This window comes from Aphis gossypii, chromosome X (assembly GCF_020184175.1).
Source record: "Aphis gossypii isolate Hap1 chromosome X, ASM2018417v2, whole genome shotgun sequence".
NCBI classification, from domain to species: domain Eukaryota; kingdom Metazoa; phylum Arthropoda; class Insecta; order Hemiptera; family Aphididae; genus Aphis; species Aphis gossypii.
The window spans coordinates 57059461-57079074 of record NC_065533.1 but is presented as its reverse complement, the minus strand read 5'-3'; the positions used below and the strand labels follow the sequence as shown (position 1 = coordinate 57079074).

At 26.7% G+C, this 19614-nt stretch overlaps 2 protein-coding genes across 7 annotated transcripts; one reads left to right on the top strand and one right to left on the bottom strand.

Annotated features, from left to right (window-relative positions):
• The first annotated feature begins 3305 nt into the window (after positions 1-3305).
• Positions 3306-5782, top strand: LOC114131721 (ubiquitin-like-conjugating enzyme ATG3). Its single transcript, XM_050207247.1, has 7 exons — positions 3306-3377; positions 3753-3941; positions 3997-4125; positions 4511-4586; positions 4629-4702; positions 5552-5698; positions 5768-5782. Exons 1-7 carry the CDS (start codon positions 3306-3308, stop codon positions 5780-5782), a joined length of 702 nt encoding a protein of 233 aa, XP_050063204.1.
• On the bottom strand, positions 5713-17957 carry LOC114131719 (GATA zinc finger domain-containing protein 14-like). Of its 6 annotated transcripts, XM_050206569.1 has the most exons (15): positions 17808-17957; positions 17488-17728; positions 12230-12289; positions 10670-10780; positions 10480-10590; positions 10290-10400; positions 10109-10210; positions 8994-9098; positions 8804-8908; positions 8630-8722; positions 8476-8571; positions 8290-8388; positions 8115-8210; positions 7937-8038; positions 5713-5959 (listed from the first exon to the last, which is right to left on the bottom strand). In XM_050206569.1, the coding sequence occupies exons 2-15, from the start codon at positions 17604-17606 to the stop codon at positions 5905-5907; spliced, it is 1365 nt and encodes a 454-aa protein (XP_050062526.1). In that variant the 5' UTR covers positions 17607-17728; positions 17808-17957; the 3' UTR covers positions 5713-5904. The 6 variants fall into 6 exon arrangements, with proteins under 6 accessions (XP_050062526.1, XP_050062531.1, XP_050062528.1 ...); XM_050206574.1 differs by lacking the exon at positions 17488-17728 and having other exon boundaries at positions 17808-17915; XM_050206571.1 differs by lacking the exon at positions 10670-10780 and having other exon boundaries at positions 17488-17922.
• Between the last annotated feature and the right edge of the window lie 1657 nt (positions 17958-19614).

Below are 19614 nucleotides of genomic sequence, written 5' to 3'. Positions count from 1 at the left end.
AGTGTTAAATTTGAATCCAATGATAGTTATCATTGTATACGAAAAACGATTCTGAACGAAGATGATTTGTCAGCCTAAGATATAATTTCTAGTGGTTGGTGAAAAAGGTGGTTTATGTTTTAATGGCCTGAATACAACAAAATTTAAGTTCTTTTATAATAATTGTAAGCTAAACTTATGAAAAACCTTGTATTAAATTTTCAACTCTTAGCTACTTATACAAAAATTTTTATGAAATATACCAACAAAATAATTTGCAAGTATTCATAGTTTTAACGAATTTTTGTCAATATTTGAACTTCAAATGCTAATAAAAAAAAAATGTGCCTATGTATTCTCATAATTTTTTAATCACTATAATAATAACTTATGAAGAACTTTGCATTAAATTTTCAAGTATTTTGATAGGGCCAAAAAGATTTTATCGACACATAAAAAAACAATTTTCAGAAAAATTGAAAATTTCAGTTGTCTATTAATAGTTCAAAAAAAGTCAAAATACTTTTAAATTTAAATCACGTAAAGAAAACGCGAATCTTAATAACTGGTAAAATTTTCAAGTATCTACGACTTATACTTTTTGAATAATAACAAATATCAAAATTCGTTTGAGGCTAAACTGTTATTTAACGCGGTTTTCTAAAAATCTAAATTTCAAACACTCATAAAAATTTTTTGTCTGAATCCGGTAGAGTTTTTTTTACAGATATCTGAAGAAAAATTTATGGAGAACCTTGTACCAAATTTTCAAAACTTAGTTATAAAAGAAAAAAATTTTATGATTTTTTAACTTCAAAATTACTTGCAAATTTTCGCGTTTTCGACAGATTTCGTAAAAATTTGAACTAAAAACGCTTATAAAAAAAAATTGTGAATAACGATTTTGAATTTTTTTTAGCTACATTAAAAACAACTCATAAGGAACCTTGTATTAAATTTTCAAAACTTTTTGGTCATCCGAAAATTTTTTATCGACACTTAAAAAAAATTTCTCAAAAAAATCGAAAATTTCAGTGGTCTATAAATAACTCAAAAAAAGTCAAAATTTTTTGAAAATTTAACTACATACGGATACCACTGACATTAACATTTGGTGAAAATTTCAAGTATTTTCAGTGATTAGTTTTTGAATTACAACCATAAAAAAAAATCGATTTGGTCGAAAACTGGTTTTGCGTAAAAATTGCCGTTTTTCCGTCATTTTTTTTTTGTTTTTCTCGATTTTTTTGAAAACTGTTGGAAAATGTTAACTTTTTACCTCTATAATGCACCAAGGATATTCACTTTTACATCGGAAACCACCCCCATTGTTTGAAATTGGAGCATTATTTCGACTAGTTATGCTGTACACAGACACAAAAACAAAAAAAAAAAAAAAAAAAAAAAACACATCATTGTAAAATCAATTCACTTCGTTCAGATTCTAAAATAGAGGTGAACACGCCTGCAGTCGAATCTCCTCATCGTACACCAATAATATAGGTACTTATGTTCTATTTTATTACATTCGATTCGCAGTACAATATAATATGAAGGTAAGTATCCAAATTCATAATTTCTAATGTCGCGGTGTGTCAGGTACACAGGTTGTAAGTATACGGACCAAAGCCGGGTTCGGAGCTTCGCGGGCTCCCGACGTGTGTCGCGTTGCGTCCAAAAGTTCAAAGTTGAGTTCGGCCCGACTCTGAAAGTCTCTCGGTAGATCACGATTAGTAAACGATATTTCCATCATCGCGTTACGATGTCACGGCCGACCATCGAGGACGCACGACACGACGACGGACGCGTAGCCGTGAACTAGACTAAAATAAGATCTAAAAAAAGACAATTTGAGTCCGCGGCCGTATATATACCTACGCGTATTCTGCTTACGACGACGTATATAAGATAGGTAGGCATAGACGTGTGCACGGGGTAGGCCGGGTGGGCCCCCCTTCGGCCTCTGGTTTTTTCTTTAATAAATGCATAGAAATCTGCTATATTATACTATAGATAGTGAACGTTTTTACATTTATTTTTACGTGAAAAAAGCGAAGCCAGTTTTAATCTTAAATCAGTTATCATCACACAAGGAACTTTGGTTCGGAACTTTTTAAAGGTCGCCCTGGGGTCAAATTCGGCGCACGCCTATGTAGGTATAGGTATACCACGGTTACGATTTCGTTATACGAGTATAATATGTTATATTTTTAAACCGTACGACGTGCCCCGCACAGACATAATAATAATGTCTAATAAATAATTAGTATGCCTACGGTGTCACGTGGACGCGCGGGCCACAGCCCATTGAACTTTCACTGCAGATTCCCTGTCACGTTCAGTAGATATAGGTATCTACTTCAGTGTATAACAGTCACTATTTAGTATTTAATATTATACTATACGGTCGTCGTAGTCCGTACTCCGTAGACGTAAATAAAATGTATAATATAATTTGATTTAATTTAACGATGATTAATAATACGCGTACATATTTTGTCGACCGTCATGACGATGGACAGACGAAATAATTTTATTATGCAGACCGCGTCGTAATATCGTGTGTTGTACCTACCCACGTAATATAATATTTTACCCATTGACAAAGTCAAATCATAGCTACCCATCAGTCGTTAAATCGTTATCTGTTTGCAATTAACCATAGATAGGTGCCTACTTATTTGATATTTTTATCGTATATCCAGTCGAATGCGTATGCATTATAATCAATAACATATTTTCATGATTTTATAATTACCCAATGCAAAACGGTAGGTAATCGCCAATAAGCCAGTACCTGCCTAGATTTAATAATAATATCGTTAATTCAATTAAACAATGGAATAATAACAATAATACTAGTACTGGAAGAGTATAATACGTACCGTGAACATTTTGTTGTATTCGATGCTGATTTAGACAAATTAGCGCCATACCATTTCACCTTGTCACATACTGGTAATTTGGTCAGGGTCTTTACTCTTTTTAACTCGTGTCGTGTTTTATTTTTCTCCTGTCCCGTCCGCTCAAACGTGTTTTCAAAATATCACTAGTCAGTTGTTATCATCATCGCTATACCGAATACCGACGTTGTCGTAATAATACTATATAAAAATGGCTTACAACTACAGGAATGTTGAATTCTAATTCGTTTTTTACGTTCTACAAAGTGGTTTTTTTTTTTTTTTTTTTTAATAGAATAAATTATATATATATATTATAACATGTTTTGGCTGTAGTGAAACTGGTGAAAGCAATCCGGTTCATTCGATAATACAGATCTGTTAGCTTCAGAGTCAAATCAAATTAAGAATCACGTTAAAATCATGCAAAACATTATCAACACCGTCAAAGGTACTGCACTGGGAGTCGCTGGATTATTAACTCCAGTCTTAAAGGTAATCAAGCACGTGTATATTGTATATTTCAAATTAAAATTACCTATCTCATTTGGTTATGAAATAATACCTATACTTAGTTTAGTTCCAATATTTTAAGACAAATAAACAATCTTTTTTTGAAATACAATGTATGCATATCTATTGAATATAACTGAACACAGTGGGTACTTGAAAGCACTTGTAGAGTAGTCATAGACATAATTGGTTATTGTGTTAATTTTAATTGGATATTTTTTTTTCAGACCTATAGTTCTATTTCTACTGCTTATTTTACATTTTATTGTAATAAATAATTAATGTTAGTCTTGTTATATTTACATTATATATACACACTATGATAAAGTACAAAATAAAATAATTTTTGTTTTATAGGAATCAAAATTTAAAGATACAGGAGTAGTTACACCAAATGAATTTGTTACTGCTGGCGACCATTTAGTGCATACATGTCCAACTTGGGAATGGGCTTGTGGTGATGAATGCAAGATTAAATCATATTTGCCAAAAGAAAAACAATATCTTATTACAAGAAATGTGCCCTGTTTACGTCGATATAAACAAGTAATTAAACAATTAAATTGAATATATTTATAGATACAATACTAATGTTTTTTAGATTGAGAACAGTGAAATTCTTGAGAATATTGTTGAGTTGGAAGAAGGAAATGAAGGATGGGTTGAGACTCATCATTTTGATTCTTCACTTTTGCCTTTCAATGACAAAGTATCAGAGATATCACACAAAGTAAGTAATACCCACTTATAAGTTATAATTAAAATGTTCTTACCTATTATATTCCTAAAATATATTATTTTGTAACTTTATTTTTTTTTAAATATTTTATTAAAATTAACTAAACAACACAGTGACTCACTTGTGCATAGGGGTGTGGTATAACTATACTGCATGTGTACAGACTACAGATAGTTGACTCAATTAAGTCGACAACCAGGTGTCGCTGGGTTATATCCTTAACTTGAATAGAGTATAATACCTAATAATTTACTAATTTGATTGTAGTATGTGATTAATTTTGTAACTAATAGTATAGAAGCCATAAAAATGTTGAATGTATACTGTATAGCTTAAAGAAACTTAAAAAAAAAATATTAATGTTTAATGTTTGTAGGAAAATATTGAAGATCAAAACAAAGATTATCATGTTTCCAACATAATGACCCACGAAAATCAAATTATAAAAACTTGTAATTTCTATATTAAAAATAATAGTATAGGTGATGATGAAGATGATGATGACGATGAAGGTGAAGCAATAGATATGGATGCGTTTGTAGAAAGTGGTCTACTGGAAGATGATTCGGTAATAATTTCTCATATTGATTTTTAAGAATTATTTTTTTTATTTCTCAAAATATTCAAATTGTTTAGTTATGATTATATTATTGATAAAATTATTTTTTAATGGGATAAATTAAGATGAAAAATCAAAATATAATGTGGAAAAAATACTAATTATCAAGTATGCAATTGATTATAAAGTTTTTGTAACTTATTATACTGTTTAATCTGGTTATTGATTAAATTTATATTAACTATTAATAGTTATTTAACTGAAAGTATTTATTTTGGTGGAATGAAACTTAATTTATTCAATTTTCTATTGCATTTAATTTCTTAGTCTTAAAATATTTACTTTATCTTGAAGTAAGTTTTATTTATTCAAGTATATTAAATATTCATAAATTAATAAATAAATAAATTAAAATAATAATAATTTAAGTGAGAAATATAATTTAAGTATAGAGGAAGACAATTAATGCACTAAAAAAACATAAAATATGCTTATGAATTAAAAAAAAGAATCACTAGTGATTAAAATAGTTAGTTTTATAATTATTATACATATGAACTTTATGTAAAATTTTTAAAATATAATATAATTTATTGTTATTATTAAATCAGCAAATTTTATATTATTTTATTTTTCAATAAACATACTTTGTTGTATAAAAATCTTTTAATTATAATCAAGTGGTATTATTTAATCGATATTAGATATTAGATATTTAATCATATCATTTATAATAATTTTTGTTCTTTTAACAAGACATTTTTATTTTATATATTATACATGAACATTATTTTCTTTTATTTGAAAAAAAATTAATTTGATTGGTATCAAATATTTACTTTTACTATTATTTTTAAGGCAACTATTTATTCAACACATATAAAAAAGAATCAATTAACAAACACATCTATTGATGAAATATTAAAAACCCGAACATATGATTTACATATAACATATGATAAATTTTATCAAACACCAAGATTGTGGATTTATGGTTATAATGAAGTAAGTATTCAACATTGTTCTTAAACAAAATTTATTAACAATTAACGCATAAAAATTATAATATCTTAGTATCTTAGTCGCTGAAGTTAAACTCTGTATTTTATGAAAAACAACTTTTTTTTTTAAATATATTTTATAGAATAAAAAACCTTTAAGCGTTGAAGAAATATATCAAGACGTGACTCAAGATTATGCAAAAAAAACTGTTACCATGGAGTCTCATCCTCATATCCCTGGTCCGCTGATGGCTTCAATACATCCCTGCAAGTATGTATACAATATTTAATTAATATAAATCAATAAAATAGCAGTGTTAATAGTTTATTTAAATGCAAATTTGATAAAATACAAGTCTTTAAAGTTGATTCATACATAAAAGATAGTGTATTTTATTTTAAAAAATGTGGTGAGGCATGGCTAAATTAATAGACAGGGATTTGGTTAATGATATAACATATTTTGTTATTTGTATGCACCTATCATTATTTATCATTTTTTACTTTTATTAGACATGCAGAAGTTATGAAAAAACTGATCAAAATGATGGCAAAACGAAGGAAACATTTAAAAGTACACATGTACTTAATTATATTTTTAAAATTTGTGCAATCAGTAATACCAACCATAGATTATGATTATACACAGAATATTAATTTATAATAATAATTAAGTTCACATGAAAATGTCAGGATGATTTATTTTCAACCCATATTAATTATGTAAAAATGTTAACACATTCACTGCGGATAAAGCCTTTTGGCGTTAAGTATTTTACAATACACATATTCAGTTAGTGTTATTAACATATTAGTTATATTATTAGTTAATATGTGTATGCCAGTCATACATCAATATTTCTATAAACATCTAGAAACCTATAACAAAAACTTTGAATTACTTCCAGCAGATTTGAATGTATATTGATGATATATTGATGTATAAGATGATCTGCAGTGAACGTGTTAAATTATATTAATACAACATAGAAACATAACACCGACTACTAAATGTTGTAAGCAGTCAATATTGTTGAATTTAAATATTAAGTATTCATACAATTGTTATTAATTAAAATGTATTATTTAAACATATTATTTTATTATACTTGTGAACTAACAGTGCAAAGTATTATCATAAAAGAATACGTGTTTATAATATTTTATAAGAAAAATTATTTAAAAAATTTTAGCTGTAAAATTAAAAATAATAAGACATGTTATAATGAATTTAAAATTTTATAATTGATTTATTTTTAATAGAAAGTAAAACAAAAATTGGTCATTCAAAATACACATTTTAATTAGCATTTATTTTATTAATAATAAATAAATAGTAATTCTTCCTTGAGGTGTTAAAAGTTCTATTTTCATTATCAATTTTATAATTTTTTGCGGACATTATTGAACACTACAATTATACGAAAATAATAAATTCAACGACACCACGACACGGATGATATGAAAAAACTGATTTAATGTTAAATAGTTCGGTACAAAAAACTATACATATGTGTTATACGCGTATAGACTATGACATTTAGACATTTTAATGATGTTCATAACAATTATTATATCGTTAAGATAGAGTATAGACTTAACATATAAGTTAAAGAATATAGAGTATAGACGATAAACTTTAAAATTATATGATTTTATTTGGAAATGTAGGATGGGCAAGATAAAAAAAGATCCTAACCGCAAGCCACCAGTTGCCCACCACTGATATACATCAAGGATTCTCAATCTTTTGAGGTACATGCCTAATTTCATAATATTTTATGATGTCACACCCCCCTACCATAATGAGATTGAACTATATAAATGTTTTCTTTTCATATAATCATGCATCTCCTGGAATCTAAGCACACTTCTCTGGAGGGGGGGAAATATTATATACATACTAAATAATAATTTAAAGCTATAATAAGTAAATACATTTTAAAAACGTTTTAAGTAAACATTTTTTCCTAAAACCTTAATAAGTTGAAAAAAAAAAAAATTTTCGTTGAATTTCGACTTATTAGATTCTACTGTATTTATAAATTATTATGCAATTACTATTAATATATTAAACTCAGTTTTTTTTTTTTTTAATTTTTTAATAATAAGATCATTTATTTTTCAAGTAAAATTATTAACAATATTATCTAGGTATTAATATTGTATATTAAATAATAACAATAATATGATACATTTATCTAAATATAAATATAAAAATTATATTTCAATATTAACATACGTGTTAATCTCAATGTTACCATCGTCGAGAATTTCTTGTTTGATTATTATTTTAGGAACATTACCGTTTGATGAACTAGGCGTATTCTCGTTTTTTTTTGGTCTAAATCAATGAAATTAAAAAACTTTTATAGTAAAGAATATGGAAGTATAAGAATTATAATTTAATATTAACTTACATATTAATCCCCACATTATCATTGTTTTGAATGCCTTGTCCGTTAATCGTTTTAGGAATGAGATTGTTTGATGGATCATACATGTCATCTTGTGCTCTAAATCAATAAAACAAACTCTTATAGTAAAGTAGTACAAGTATACAAGTATAAAAATAATATTTTAACGTTAGCATACATGTATTCATCCACAAAATCATAATTACGGTTTTCTTCTTTAATTATTAATGGACGAAAACCAGCTGGTCTACTGGACATATTTTGATTTGTTTGTGGTCTAAATCAATGAAACACAAAAATAAAAGAAAAAATTTTATAGTAAAAAAAGTTAAATTATAAGAAATATATTTTAATATTAACATACATATTGATCCCCACATTATCACTGTTTTGATAGGCTTGGCCGTTTATCATATTAGGAATAATATTATTTGATGGATCAAACAGATTACCTTGAGGTCTAAATAAATGAAATTAAAATAAAACTTTTTGAAAATTATAATTCAACATTAACTTACATAAAGGTTCCCATGTGAATACCAGTAAGTTCTTGTTCATAAATAAAATTAGGAGTAAAATTGTTTGATAGACCAAACATATTTTCTTGAGCACTAAATCAATAAAATAAAAAGAAACTTTTATAGTAAAGACAGTGAAAGTATAATAATAACAATAACTCAACATTAACATACGTTATAGGCATATAGTTTTCCATGTTATCATTTTGCATTTCTGGATCAAATATATTAGGAATGAAAGCATTTGATGGATCAAACATATTTTCATTATCTTGTTCACTAAATCAATACAAAAATATATAAAAAGAAAACTTTAAAATTAAAACTATACAAGTATGAAAGTTATATTTCAACATTATCATACACATTATAATTATTTTCATAACCATCATCCTCGGCTTCTTGTTTTATAACTACATTAGGAAAAAAATCGTTTGGAAGATTGGACATATTATTCATGGATTGTGTTCTAAAACAATAAAATTAAACAGAAAAATAAATAATAAATAAATAAAACTTATACTGAAAAATAAATTGCATGTATACAAATTATTTTTCCACATCAACATGCTCATATTGGAAAGCGGATTTTTAGGTTTTTACATATTTTTATATGCAATAATGCATTATATTTCACATATTAAGGCATAAGTTTTAACCTAACTATTAAAAAAAAAAAAATCATATTATTAACATATTTACAAGTTTAGAGAATTTATTAGGTTTTTTTTAGTACATATTTTATCTATCATATTTTAAACATTTAAGACCCTAAAAATCCGCTCTTTACTCATATCTCCTCAATCCTCATGTTTACAAAACATTGAATTTCTTGTTTAATTATCATATTAGGAATGAAATTATTTTATGTAATAGGCATATTACTATTTACTTGTATATTAAATTCAAATACAAAAAATATATATAAATACGGTTGATTCGTGATAACTCAAAAGTTGAAGAGGTATAAAAATTCACTTTGAGATTTATATTATTCAAAATACCTAACTAAAATTTATTAAAATTAAGTCAAAGCTTTGAGTTATATAATAAAATCCAATTCATTTTATGATACAAACTGCACATAAATGTTATAAAAAAACTAAAAAAAAAAATGGTATAATAAGAACATAATATGAAGGTTTGTATATTTTTTTTATTTCATTAATGTATTAATTAATTTTCAAATTGCTAAACAACATTTTTTTAATAGCTTCAACATTTTATGTAAGACAATAATAATTTATTTTTCCCGTCAACATTGAGTAACTAAGAGTGCACTGTACTTCAACTAAGTTATTTACCACAAATTTATATTCAAGTTAGAAAGACTTATATTACATTAAATGTTATGATAACTTCTACGAGATTAAAAAAAATTCAAGTAGTCAAATTGTTCGAGTTGACGAGATTTGAGTTACTGTGCCTCGATTGAATAATAAAAATAGAAAAAAAAAATCTTTTTCAACATTAACATACTCATTATCCATGTAGCTGTCATTCACGATTTCTTGTTTAATAAGCCTAGTCGGAATAAGCACATAAGGTTGAACTGATGTCGTTTCTTCTTTTTGTACGGTTCTAAATCAATTAAATGTTAAAAAATTCTTTTTAGTTAAAATAGTTGCAAGTAAGAAACTATATTTCATCATTGACATACTCCTTGCTTTCCATTTCTTTATTTTCTTCTGTTTGTTCTGTGGTAATCTCACTCGGAATAACCACATTAGGGTGAGTTAGGGTAACTGATGTTACTTCTTTTTGTACGGTTCTAAATCAATTAAATATTAAAAAAATCTTTTTAGATAAAATTGTTGCAAGTAAAAAACTATATTTCATCATTAACATACTTCTTGCTTTCCATTTCTTTATTTTCTTCTGTTTGTTCTGTGGTAATCTCACTCGGAATAACCACATTAGGGTGAGTTAGGGTAACTGATGTTACTTCTTTTTGTACGGTTCTAAATCAATTAAATATTAAAAAAATCTTTTTAGATAAAATTGTTGCAAGTAAAAAACTATATTTCATCATTAACATACTCCTTGCTTTCCATTTCTTTATTTTCTTCTGTTTGTTCTGTGGTAATCTCACTTGGAATAACCACATTAGGGTGAGTTAGGGTAACTGATGTTACCTCTTTTTGTACGGTTCTAAATCAATTAAATGTTAAAAAAATCTTTTTAGTTAAAATAGTTGCAAGTAAAAAAAATATATTATATATTATTATAGAAGTGTTAAATTTGAATCCAATACTAGGTATCATTGAAAACTAAAAATGATTCTGAACGAAGATGATTTGTCAGCCTAGGATATAATTTCCAATAGTTGTTGAAAAACTAAACTTATGGAAAAACTGGTATTAAATTTTCAACTCTTAGCTACTTATACAGTCATTTTTATGAAATTTACCTAAAAAATAATTTGCAAATATTCATGACTTTGTCAAATTTTCGTCTATATTTGAACTTCAAATGCTAAAAAAAAAAAATTGTGCCTATGTATTCTTATAATTTTTTAATTACTATAAGAGTAACTTATGGGGAACATAGTATTAAATTTTCAAGTATTTTGATTCGGCCAAAAAATTTTTATTGACATTTCAAAAAAAAAATTCTCAGAAAAATCGAAAATTTCAGTTGTCTATAAATAGCTTAAAAAAAGTCAAAATATTTTGAAAATTAAATCATGTAAAAAAATGCCAATTTAAATAAATGGTAACATTTTCAAGTATCTACGATATATACTTTTTGAATAATAATAAATATTTAAAATCGTTTGAGGATAAATCGTTATTTCGTAAAAATTTAAAATTCAAACGCACATAAAATTTTTCCTATAATGATGCTTCGAGTTTTCTTTATAGTTACTTGAAGCAAAACTTAGTGTTGAATTTTTTAACTTAAGATATAAACACAAAATATTTTATGATTTTTCAACTACAAAATTACTTGCAAAATTCGCGATTTTGACATAGTTCGTAAAAATTTTAACTATAAACACGCTTATGAAAAAAAGTTGTGACAAACGATTTTTGACTTTTTTTAACTACAATAAAAACAACTCATAAGGAACCTTGTATTAAATTTTTAAGTATTTTTGGTCATCCAAAATTTTTTTATCGACACTTCAACAAAAAAAATTTTCAGAAAAATCTAAAATGTCAACTGCCTTTAAATAGCTCAAAAAAAAACAAAATCTTTTGAAAATTTAGCCATGTATTAATAACGATAATATAAATATGTGGTGAAAATTTAAAGTATTTATAGTGAATAGTTTTTGAGTTACCACCATTTAAAAATATCGATTTGGTCGAATACTGATTTACGTAAATATTCTAGTTTTTCCATCACTTTTTTTTCTCGATTTTTTTGATAACTGTTGAAAAATTTTTACTTTAAGCCTCTATAATGCACCAAGGATATTTACTTTTGTGATGTATGTATTTTTTATGCTTTTTTTTTATTTGTTAATTTGAATTGCAATAGGTTAAATTAATTTTCATCAAAAATGTAACATTTGAAAAAATTATATCATTGTTAACATCAATTCATTCATTTCTCAACTCAGAATCTAAAATTATACTTTAATATTTAACATACATATTTTTATCCTTGCGGAACTTTTTCGCAGGCTTATATCTTCTCTGCTTCTTTTGCTTTCTGAAACATTAAAAAGTAACAAAAAAATAATGACAAATAAACTATAGTTATATTTTATTACTAGGGTTCTGGACTTTAAGCGTTTTCATATTCATCATTGATGTAGTTAAGCATAAAACAATGTTCAATGATATACAACATTTTATTTTGCATGTTTTTAATTTATTTTTATTATATTCACGCATATCTACCATTTTTAATAATATATGAATAATATTTAAAATGTAACACTTTAAATATTGAACTATTAACAAAAATTTATTTTGAGCATAGTAGTACTATAAATCACAACAATTTTATAGTTTAATGTGATTTTTAAATACTCAACAAAAGCAATTTGAAACAATCAAAAACAATAAAGTTATACAAATTCACTTGTTTATTTATTGAAAGACGTCAGATATGCTTATGTACAGGCTACATTCATTTTCATTAGACAAGTGAAGAAAATAATCTAATTTATTAATTATTGTACCTATGATACAACTATACTTTTTTAATAAATACTTACTTATAAATTATACATATATTATAATAAGTACCTATATTTTTTCAAAACATTCAAAAACAATTTTTAAGAGATTTTTCATTCATTAAGTTCAATATTAAATAATATTAAAATGTCCAATAACATTTTTTTTTATATCTTATAAATCCTTTTTGTGGGATCATTTTTAAGTGCTTTAATTTTAATTTTTAGTTTATGTTTTTAAATCTATTAAGTCATGGAACAGTGCATATGTTTCAATTTTTAGTGATAAAAGTTCCAAACCCTAGTTATCACCTATGTTTATATTATAGGATTAATATAGTACTATATTTTACTACTTATATACTTGTATTCCTACTGGTAAACACATCAGTATAACACTTATGAATACTCACTGACTATTATGAAAATTTTGGCCAATGTGACAGAGAGAAAAACAATGGATCTCATCCTTACAAAAAGTTCTGAGCAATTGGGAAACCAATATTAATCAAACATTAAAAGTGACACAATAATGTTATGCTGGATCCATAAATTTAAAATCATTGAGTACATAATAAGACTCAAACTACTAAAGCTATCTCAAAATTAACCTGCAATGTGTTATAACTTACAATTCAATAAGTACAGGCACTTCAGTGATATTTTTAGCCTAGAACATAATTGTTTTATAATATGCCAAATTTCGACTGTTTTTGTTCAGTATTGCTTTATTAGCAACACCTATGTATATAAAAATTAATCCCTATTTCCCTTGATGATGGCATCAAGTGTGAACGGCTGGACCAATTTCACTAATTCTTTTTTGGTTGTATTTGTAATTATTAAGACATGGTTCTTGTATAAGAAAAAATTAAGAAAGTTGCACGGAAAATAAGAAAAAAATTAAAAATACCTACCAATTATTATAATTATTATTATTTTATTTTCAGTAACCATGGTAAAAATTTTTGATTATTATTTATTTTTCCCATTTTTGCAACATTTTTCACTGATGATTCACTTTCATTGGTCACAGCGTAATGTTATATAGCTTAAAGCCTTCTTCGACAAATTGACTATCAAACACAAAAAGAATTTTTCAGTTCGAACCAGTAGTATCTGAGATTAAGACACAATGATGAGAAGGCACATTATTGAATCTTATCTACCGTAGTAAAAAAAAATTGATATAACTTTGAAACTTAAGGGTTAGAAATTATCGGAAATTATAAACTTACGTACACATCTCGCCTACCTGGCCTTACCTTACAAAGAGTAATAGTAGTATTTAATGTGTTTTTGAAGCCAAAAGATTTATAACATCTAGGAATATTAATATTTACATTTTTCTTAAATCTAGTATTTACATTATGGCTGCATATAGGTAGGTACAAGATTCCTATGCTTATATATAAGTAGGTAGTAACACACTTTTTTTAAACAGCTTATCAAAATTAAATACATTTAATTCCTTATATATAGTATCAGTATTCAGTACTTGTGTAGCTAGGCAACTTTAATATAAATTCGAGTATAAGTTTAATTTATTTATTCATAGTTGTTTTTAGTTTATTTAAATGAGTATAATAAGTACAACTCCAACTCTCAATACCATACGTAATAACTGATTGAACGAGTGAGATATAAATTATTCTGAATTGTATTTTATCGAGTATAGATCTAATATTATGAAAAATATAAAAGAATTTACGACTTAATGATATTAAATGTTCAATGTGATTTTTCCACTTTAAACACGAATCAATCCTAGATACTTTATACAATTAACGTTTTCTATACATACACATGCACAATTTAGATCTTTATTCGCTAGGCACAGTGTTGAGTGCTCACAGATTTTTAAATTGTTCTGAATATCAATATTAGCTATACTAAAGACAATGTGTTTAGTTTTATTTAAATTCAACTCAAGAAGATTGTTATTAAACCATGATTTAATAGTATTAAAAATAACATTTGCTTTAATATATAGTTCTTCTATATTTTTATCATGGATAAGAATAACTGTGTCATCAGCAAAACACATAATCTCAGCTTCTGTATTAATATTAAGTAAACCATTTATATATAGGGTGATTTTTTTATCAAACAACACTCATTATTTCCAAAAGTATTCATGTTTTTGAAAATATTTTTTTACATAGTTTCTAATTATTAAAAAAACAATGTTTTTATAAAAAAATTATATTTTTAAATATTTTTTATCCTTATAATTTTTTAAGTTTTTTACTTTTTTGAATGACAATATAGATTTTTAATTTTATATTCCAAAGCAGAATAATTTTCTGAGTATTTCGATACATAAAAATCGAATTTAGGGTGAGTAGTTTATGAGTTATACGTATTTAAAGTTTAGTTGCGCGGAGTGGAGTGGTACGGGGTTACCCCGCAAAATGTTTGTCCACTACTCCGCTTGTCTAAAATTTGAATAAGTATAACTCATAAACTTCTCACCCTAAATTCGATTTTTATGTATCGAATTACTCAGAAAATTATTCTGCTTTGGAATATGAAATTAAAAATCTATATTGTCATTCAAAAAAGTAAAAAACTTAAAAAATTATAAGGATAAAAAATATTTAAAAATATAATTTTTTTATAAAAATGTTGTTTTTTTAACAATTTGAAACTATGTAAAATAATATTTTCAAAAACATGAATACTTTTGGAAATAATGAGTGTTGTTTGATAAAAAAATCACCCTGTATAGAATAAAAAATATCGGACCCAAAACCGTTCCTTGTGGTACACCGTGCTTGACTGACAAAGATTAACTTAATTTATCATTCATTTTGACTATTTGATGTCTATTACTTAGATATGAACTAATTAGCTTATTTGCAATTCCTCGGATTCCAGCATAATTTAATTTCTTAAGTAACAATTGGTAGTTCACACAATCAAATGCCTTCTTAATATCTAGGAATATACTCAATGCTAATACTTCATTATTTTGATCAAGATGTTCGTGTACATATTTATTAAGAAAAAAATGGGCATTACTTGTAGATTTTCCTTTTAGAAACCAAAATCGATTATTAGAAAAAATGAGTTTTTGTATAGAAATGATATAATTCTACATTTAATATATTTTTCATAGGTTTTAGACAAGCTTAATGATGGGGAGATTGGTCTATAATTACTACACAATAGTTTATCTCCCTGTTTATGGATAGGAGTAACCATTTTTTTAAATAAGTTGGATATGTGCCAGAAGACATAAATAAATTAAATAACATCATTAGAGGGAGGGATAAACTATCAGCAATATTTTTAAGATTTTTAAGCATAAAATTTGTGATTTCATATTCAACAAATGAAGAGAGGTCTTTAATTTTTTTTATATATTTTATTATTTCGTCACGGGTAATAGGAGTTAGAAAAATTGAATCTTTTACATGACATTTAGAATTTAGTTTATCCCAGTTTTCTTTCATAAAATTATTTTTTAGTATATTATTTTCAATTTCATTACCTACATTAATAAAATATTTATTAAATTCATTAGCAATATCTATACTATCTTTTAATATGCAATCATTATTTTTAATTTCATTTATAACTATTTTTTACGAGATTTTTTACTAGTTGGTTTATCTGCAATAATGAGATTACCAATGAGGGTAAGTTGCCATATTTTTTTAGGGTTGTATTTATACTTTTTAAAAAGGACTTGATAATGCATTTTTTTTTTGCTTTAATTATTAAATTAGTAAGTAAATTTCTATATTTTATGTACTTCATTTTTAAAATAAAATCAAATGGACTTAATAATAATTATTTGGACATTTTATTTTTATTTTTTATAGAAATCACTAAGCCCTTGGTTTTCCATGCTTTAAGCATATTAAATTTATTTGATTTATCAATTGTTATATTACATGAAGCATTTTGTATTATTTCATCTATTTTATGTAAGAGCAATTCATAGCAACACTTAAGTACTTATGCAATATGAAAGCATTTTACAAAATTCGCATTTTAAAGTGGTGTTTGCACATGTTTTTTGAGAAAAAAAATTGTTACTGAAAATGTCCAAGTTTTGAATACTGTTAAACTAAATATTAAATAACAAATTAATCAGAATTGGCATTTTTAACAGGAAAAGGATAGCACGGGGTCAGCTAGTAGAGAATACAATTTTATCTCTCGCCGCCTATGATGTGCAAATGCGGATTATGCGAACTGAAGGATATGGCACAGCTTAAATTCATCATCAGTTATATGATGTATACCTACAGTAATACGGCGATTAGTAATGGTTAGGTCCGTGATTGGTGTAGTGTAAACAATTTAAAATATGGATCCACATATATGAATAATGAAGAAGGCCAAGGGTGCAAATATATCACGATTGAAGATGTGGTTGACAAATTTGTTTAAGAAATCAGGGGTTTTAAGATTTCAGATACCTCTTTCAACAAGATTTTCTGAAATTTATCATAACTGTTAAACTATAGGTATGACTGTAAACAACATACAACCGACGATGAAACTTGACAAATTATTAAAGAATAATGTACTTGGTTAAAAAAATCACTGAAAAGTGAAGTGCTCGTAATTATTGAATCGTAAGTTGTAAAACGTCGCAGGTTAATTTTTGGGTAGCCCCGTATCAATAATAAAACGAATATCCAAAGACTTTGAACTGCAATAATCTTATTATAAACATGCTGCATATTATGTTTAGAAAATGTATACTCACTTGCCAGTGTACTTTGCGATTTCAGCACGCGTGAGTTTTTTAAGTTTGACGACAGAATTGAAATTCGCATTTGGATACTGTTGTAAAAAGCGTTCAAAGCTAGACAAAGGCTCAGACATAATGAAATCGGCACTGGTCAGTATCACATTCGAAACACCAATGACTCAGACGCCGACGGCAAAACGAACCGGCTATACGATTACAGGTTAAGATGTACGTAATTGCGGTACAACCGTGACCACTATAATACAGTCGTAATGTAATAAGCGTAAATGTGTGTGCGAGCTGAACGATACAAACAATTTAAACGTTGTACTCACGATAAAATGTCGACACTGTTGAACACAGAAACCACGTCGTGCAGCGCACTATCACGAGACCGAACTAACACAGTAACACACTAATGACTACGGCAAACGACGCAGTGTATTAGTGTGTGTTTTCCCCAGTTTCGTGATAAAATAGAACGAGTCGTTGTTGTTGTTGTTGCGCAGGCGCGTAGTTCTTCCCCTCGATAATCGTGATAATAGCCCACGGACTTTTACTAGCTATAGATATACAAGTCCGTGTAAACGCCCGGCGTTATCAGAATAATTGCTACCTTCGGTTGGTTTACGACACGAATAACGTGGTTAGTCTGTACAAGTCATTCCCTCCAAAATTTATTTTTATAACGCGCCATTGTTCCGCGGAAGACAATAAATTTCGTGCACGGCACAGTAAATACCGATTGCCAACTTATAACCAAATAATCGACAAGAACTTCCGCCGAGTGGTTCCTGTGTCAGACTGCTATCGTATTATCTGTTTATTAATTTATATATATCTCACTCCGTCTCTTGACGAAATTCCTATTTATATAATATATTATATATATATGTATATTACCTATATGTCATAATATTATAGTATAATAATATAATATTATTATCTATATTATATCGATCATTAGCAATTATTATTATTACAATTAGCAGGGATCGCGTAATAAGTGGTATCGACACTAATTACTAATTAGTAGTTTAATAAAATTAATTGATTTATCGCAAATACTATGTAGAATATTAATTAATACCTAGCGTAATATTTATCTGCTATTAAACATCGTCAGCCACTGTAGTAACACAACCAGTGTGGGGGGTCACACTGTCGGGGTACGTCTCCGCCGTTTCGGCCGCGGCGGCGGAAGACGGACCCGTTTCCGCGCGATCGACGTCCCGACTTCCGACATTTTTACCGACGGTCTTCCAAAATCTCAGATATAATCGGTGCCGTTCGCCATTGTTATTTTGTATAGTTTAGTACCTATGTGGCTATGTAACAACGTTAATGCATCGCGCGACCTATTATTATTTTTTTTATTTATTATTATTTATTAATAACAATTAATATTTTAATTATTTATCAATCGTCTAATTTATAGTAATATATTACCTATGAATACAGAAGTAATTACAGCGTTTAGATTATTTCCATTAACAATTCATGTTAAGGAAAAATGGGAATGTTTACCCAAAACAAATTTTCAAAAAAATCGATTACCTACCTACCACTTAGGCGTTTTTTGGCTGCGATTTAAAACAAATTATCGAAAATAGGAACTTGAAATTTTTACCAAATGTTTGTATCCAAATTTTATACACATAATTATTTTTTTTTAATAATTTCAATGTTAATAACGGAATAAAAATGTTAAATTAACATATTAAATAGGTATACGTGACAGTTACATATTAAAATAAGATAGATAATGGTGTAGGACGTAGGTAATAACTAATAGGTATGTACACTGTTCACAAGTATATAGGTAGGCAATTAATAATTAATATTTATATTTATATATATAATACATCTATACTATAATATATTATAATAAAGAGGAAAGATTTGATTGTTTGTATTTAATAGGCTCCGAAACTACTAAACCGATTAGCTACTTTAAAAAGTGATCAGCCTAACCCCGGGAGGTGTTCAAACAGACATCTTGAGATTACGATGGAAATTTTAGTGATTTGATATTTTAGTTTGCTTGCAATTAGTTACAACAATAGTATATTTATTATTAGAGTCGGCGCACACACACAAACATACATTACACTCGGAATTTCCAACGAACGTCGTTATGAT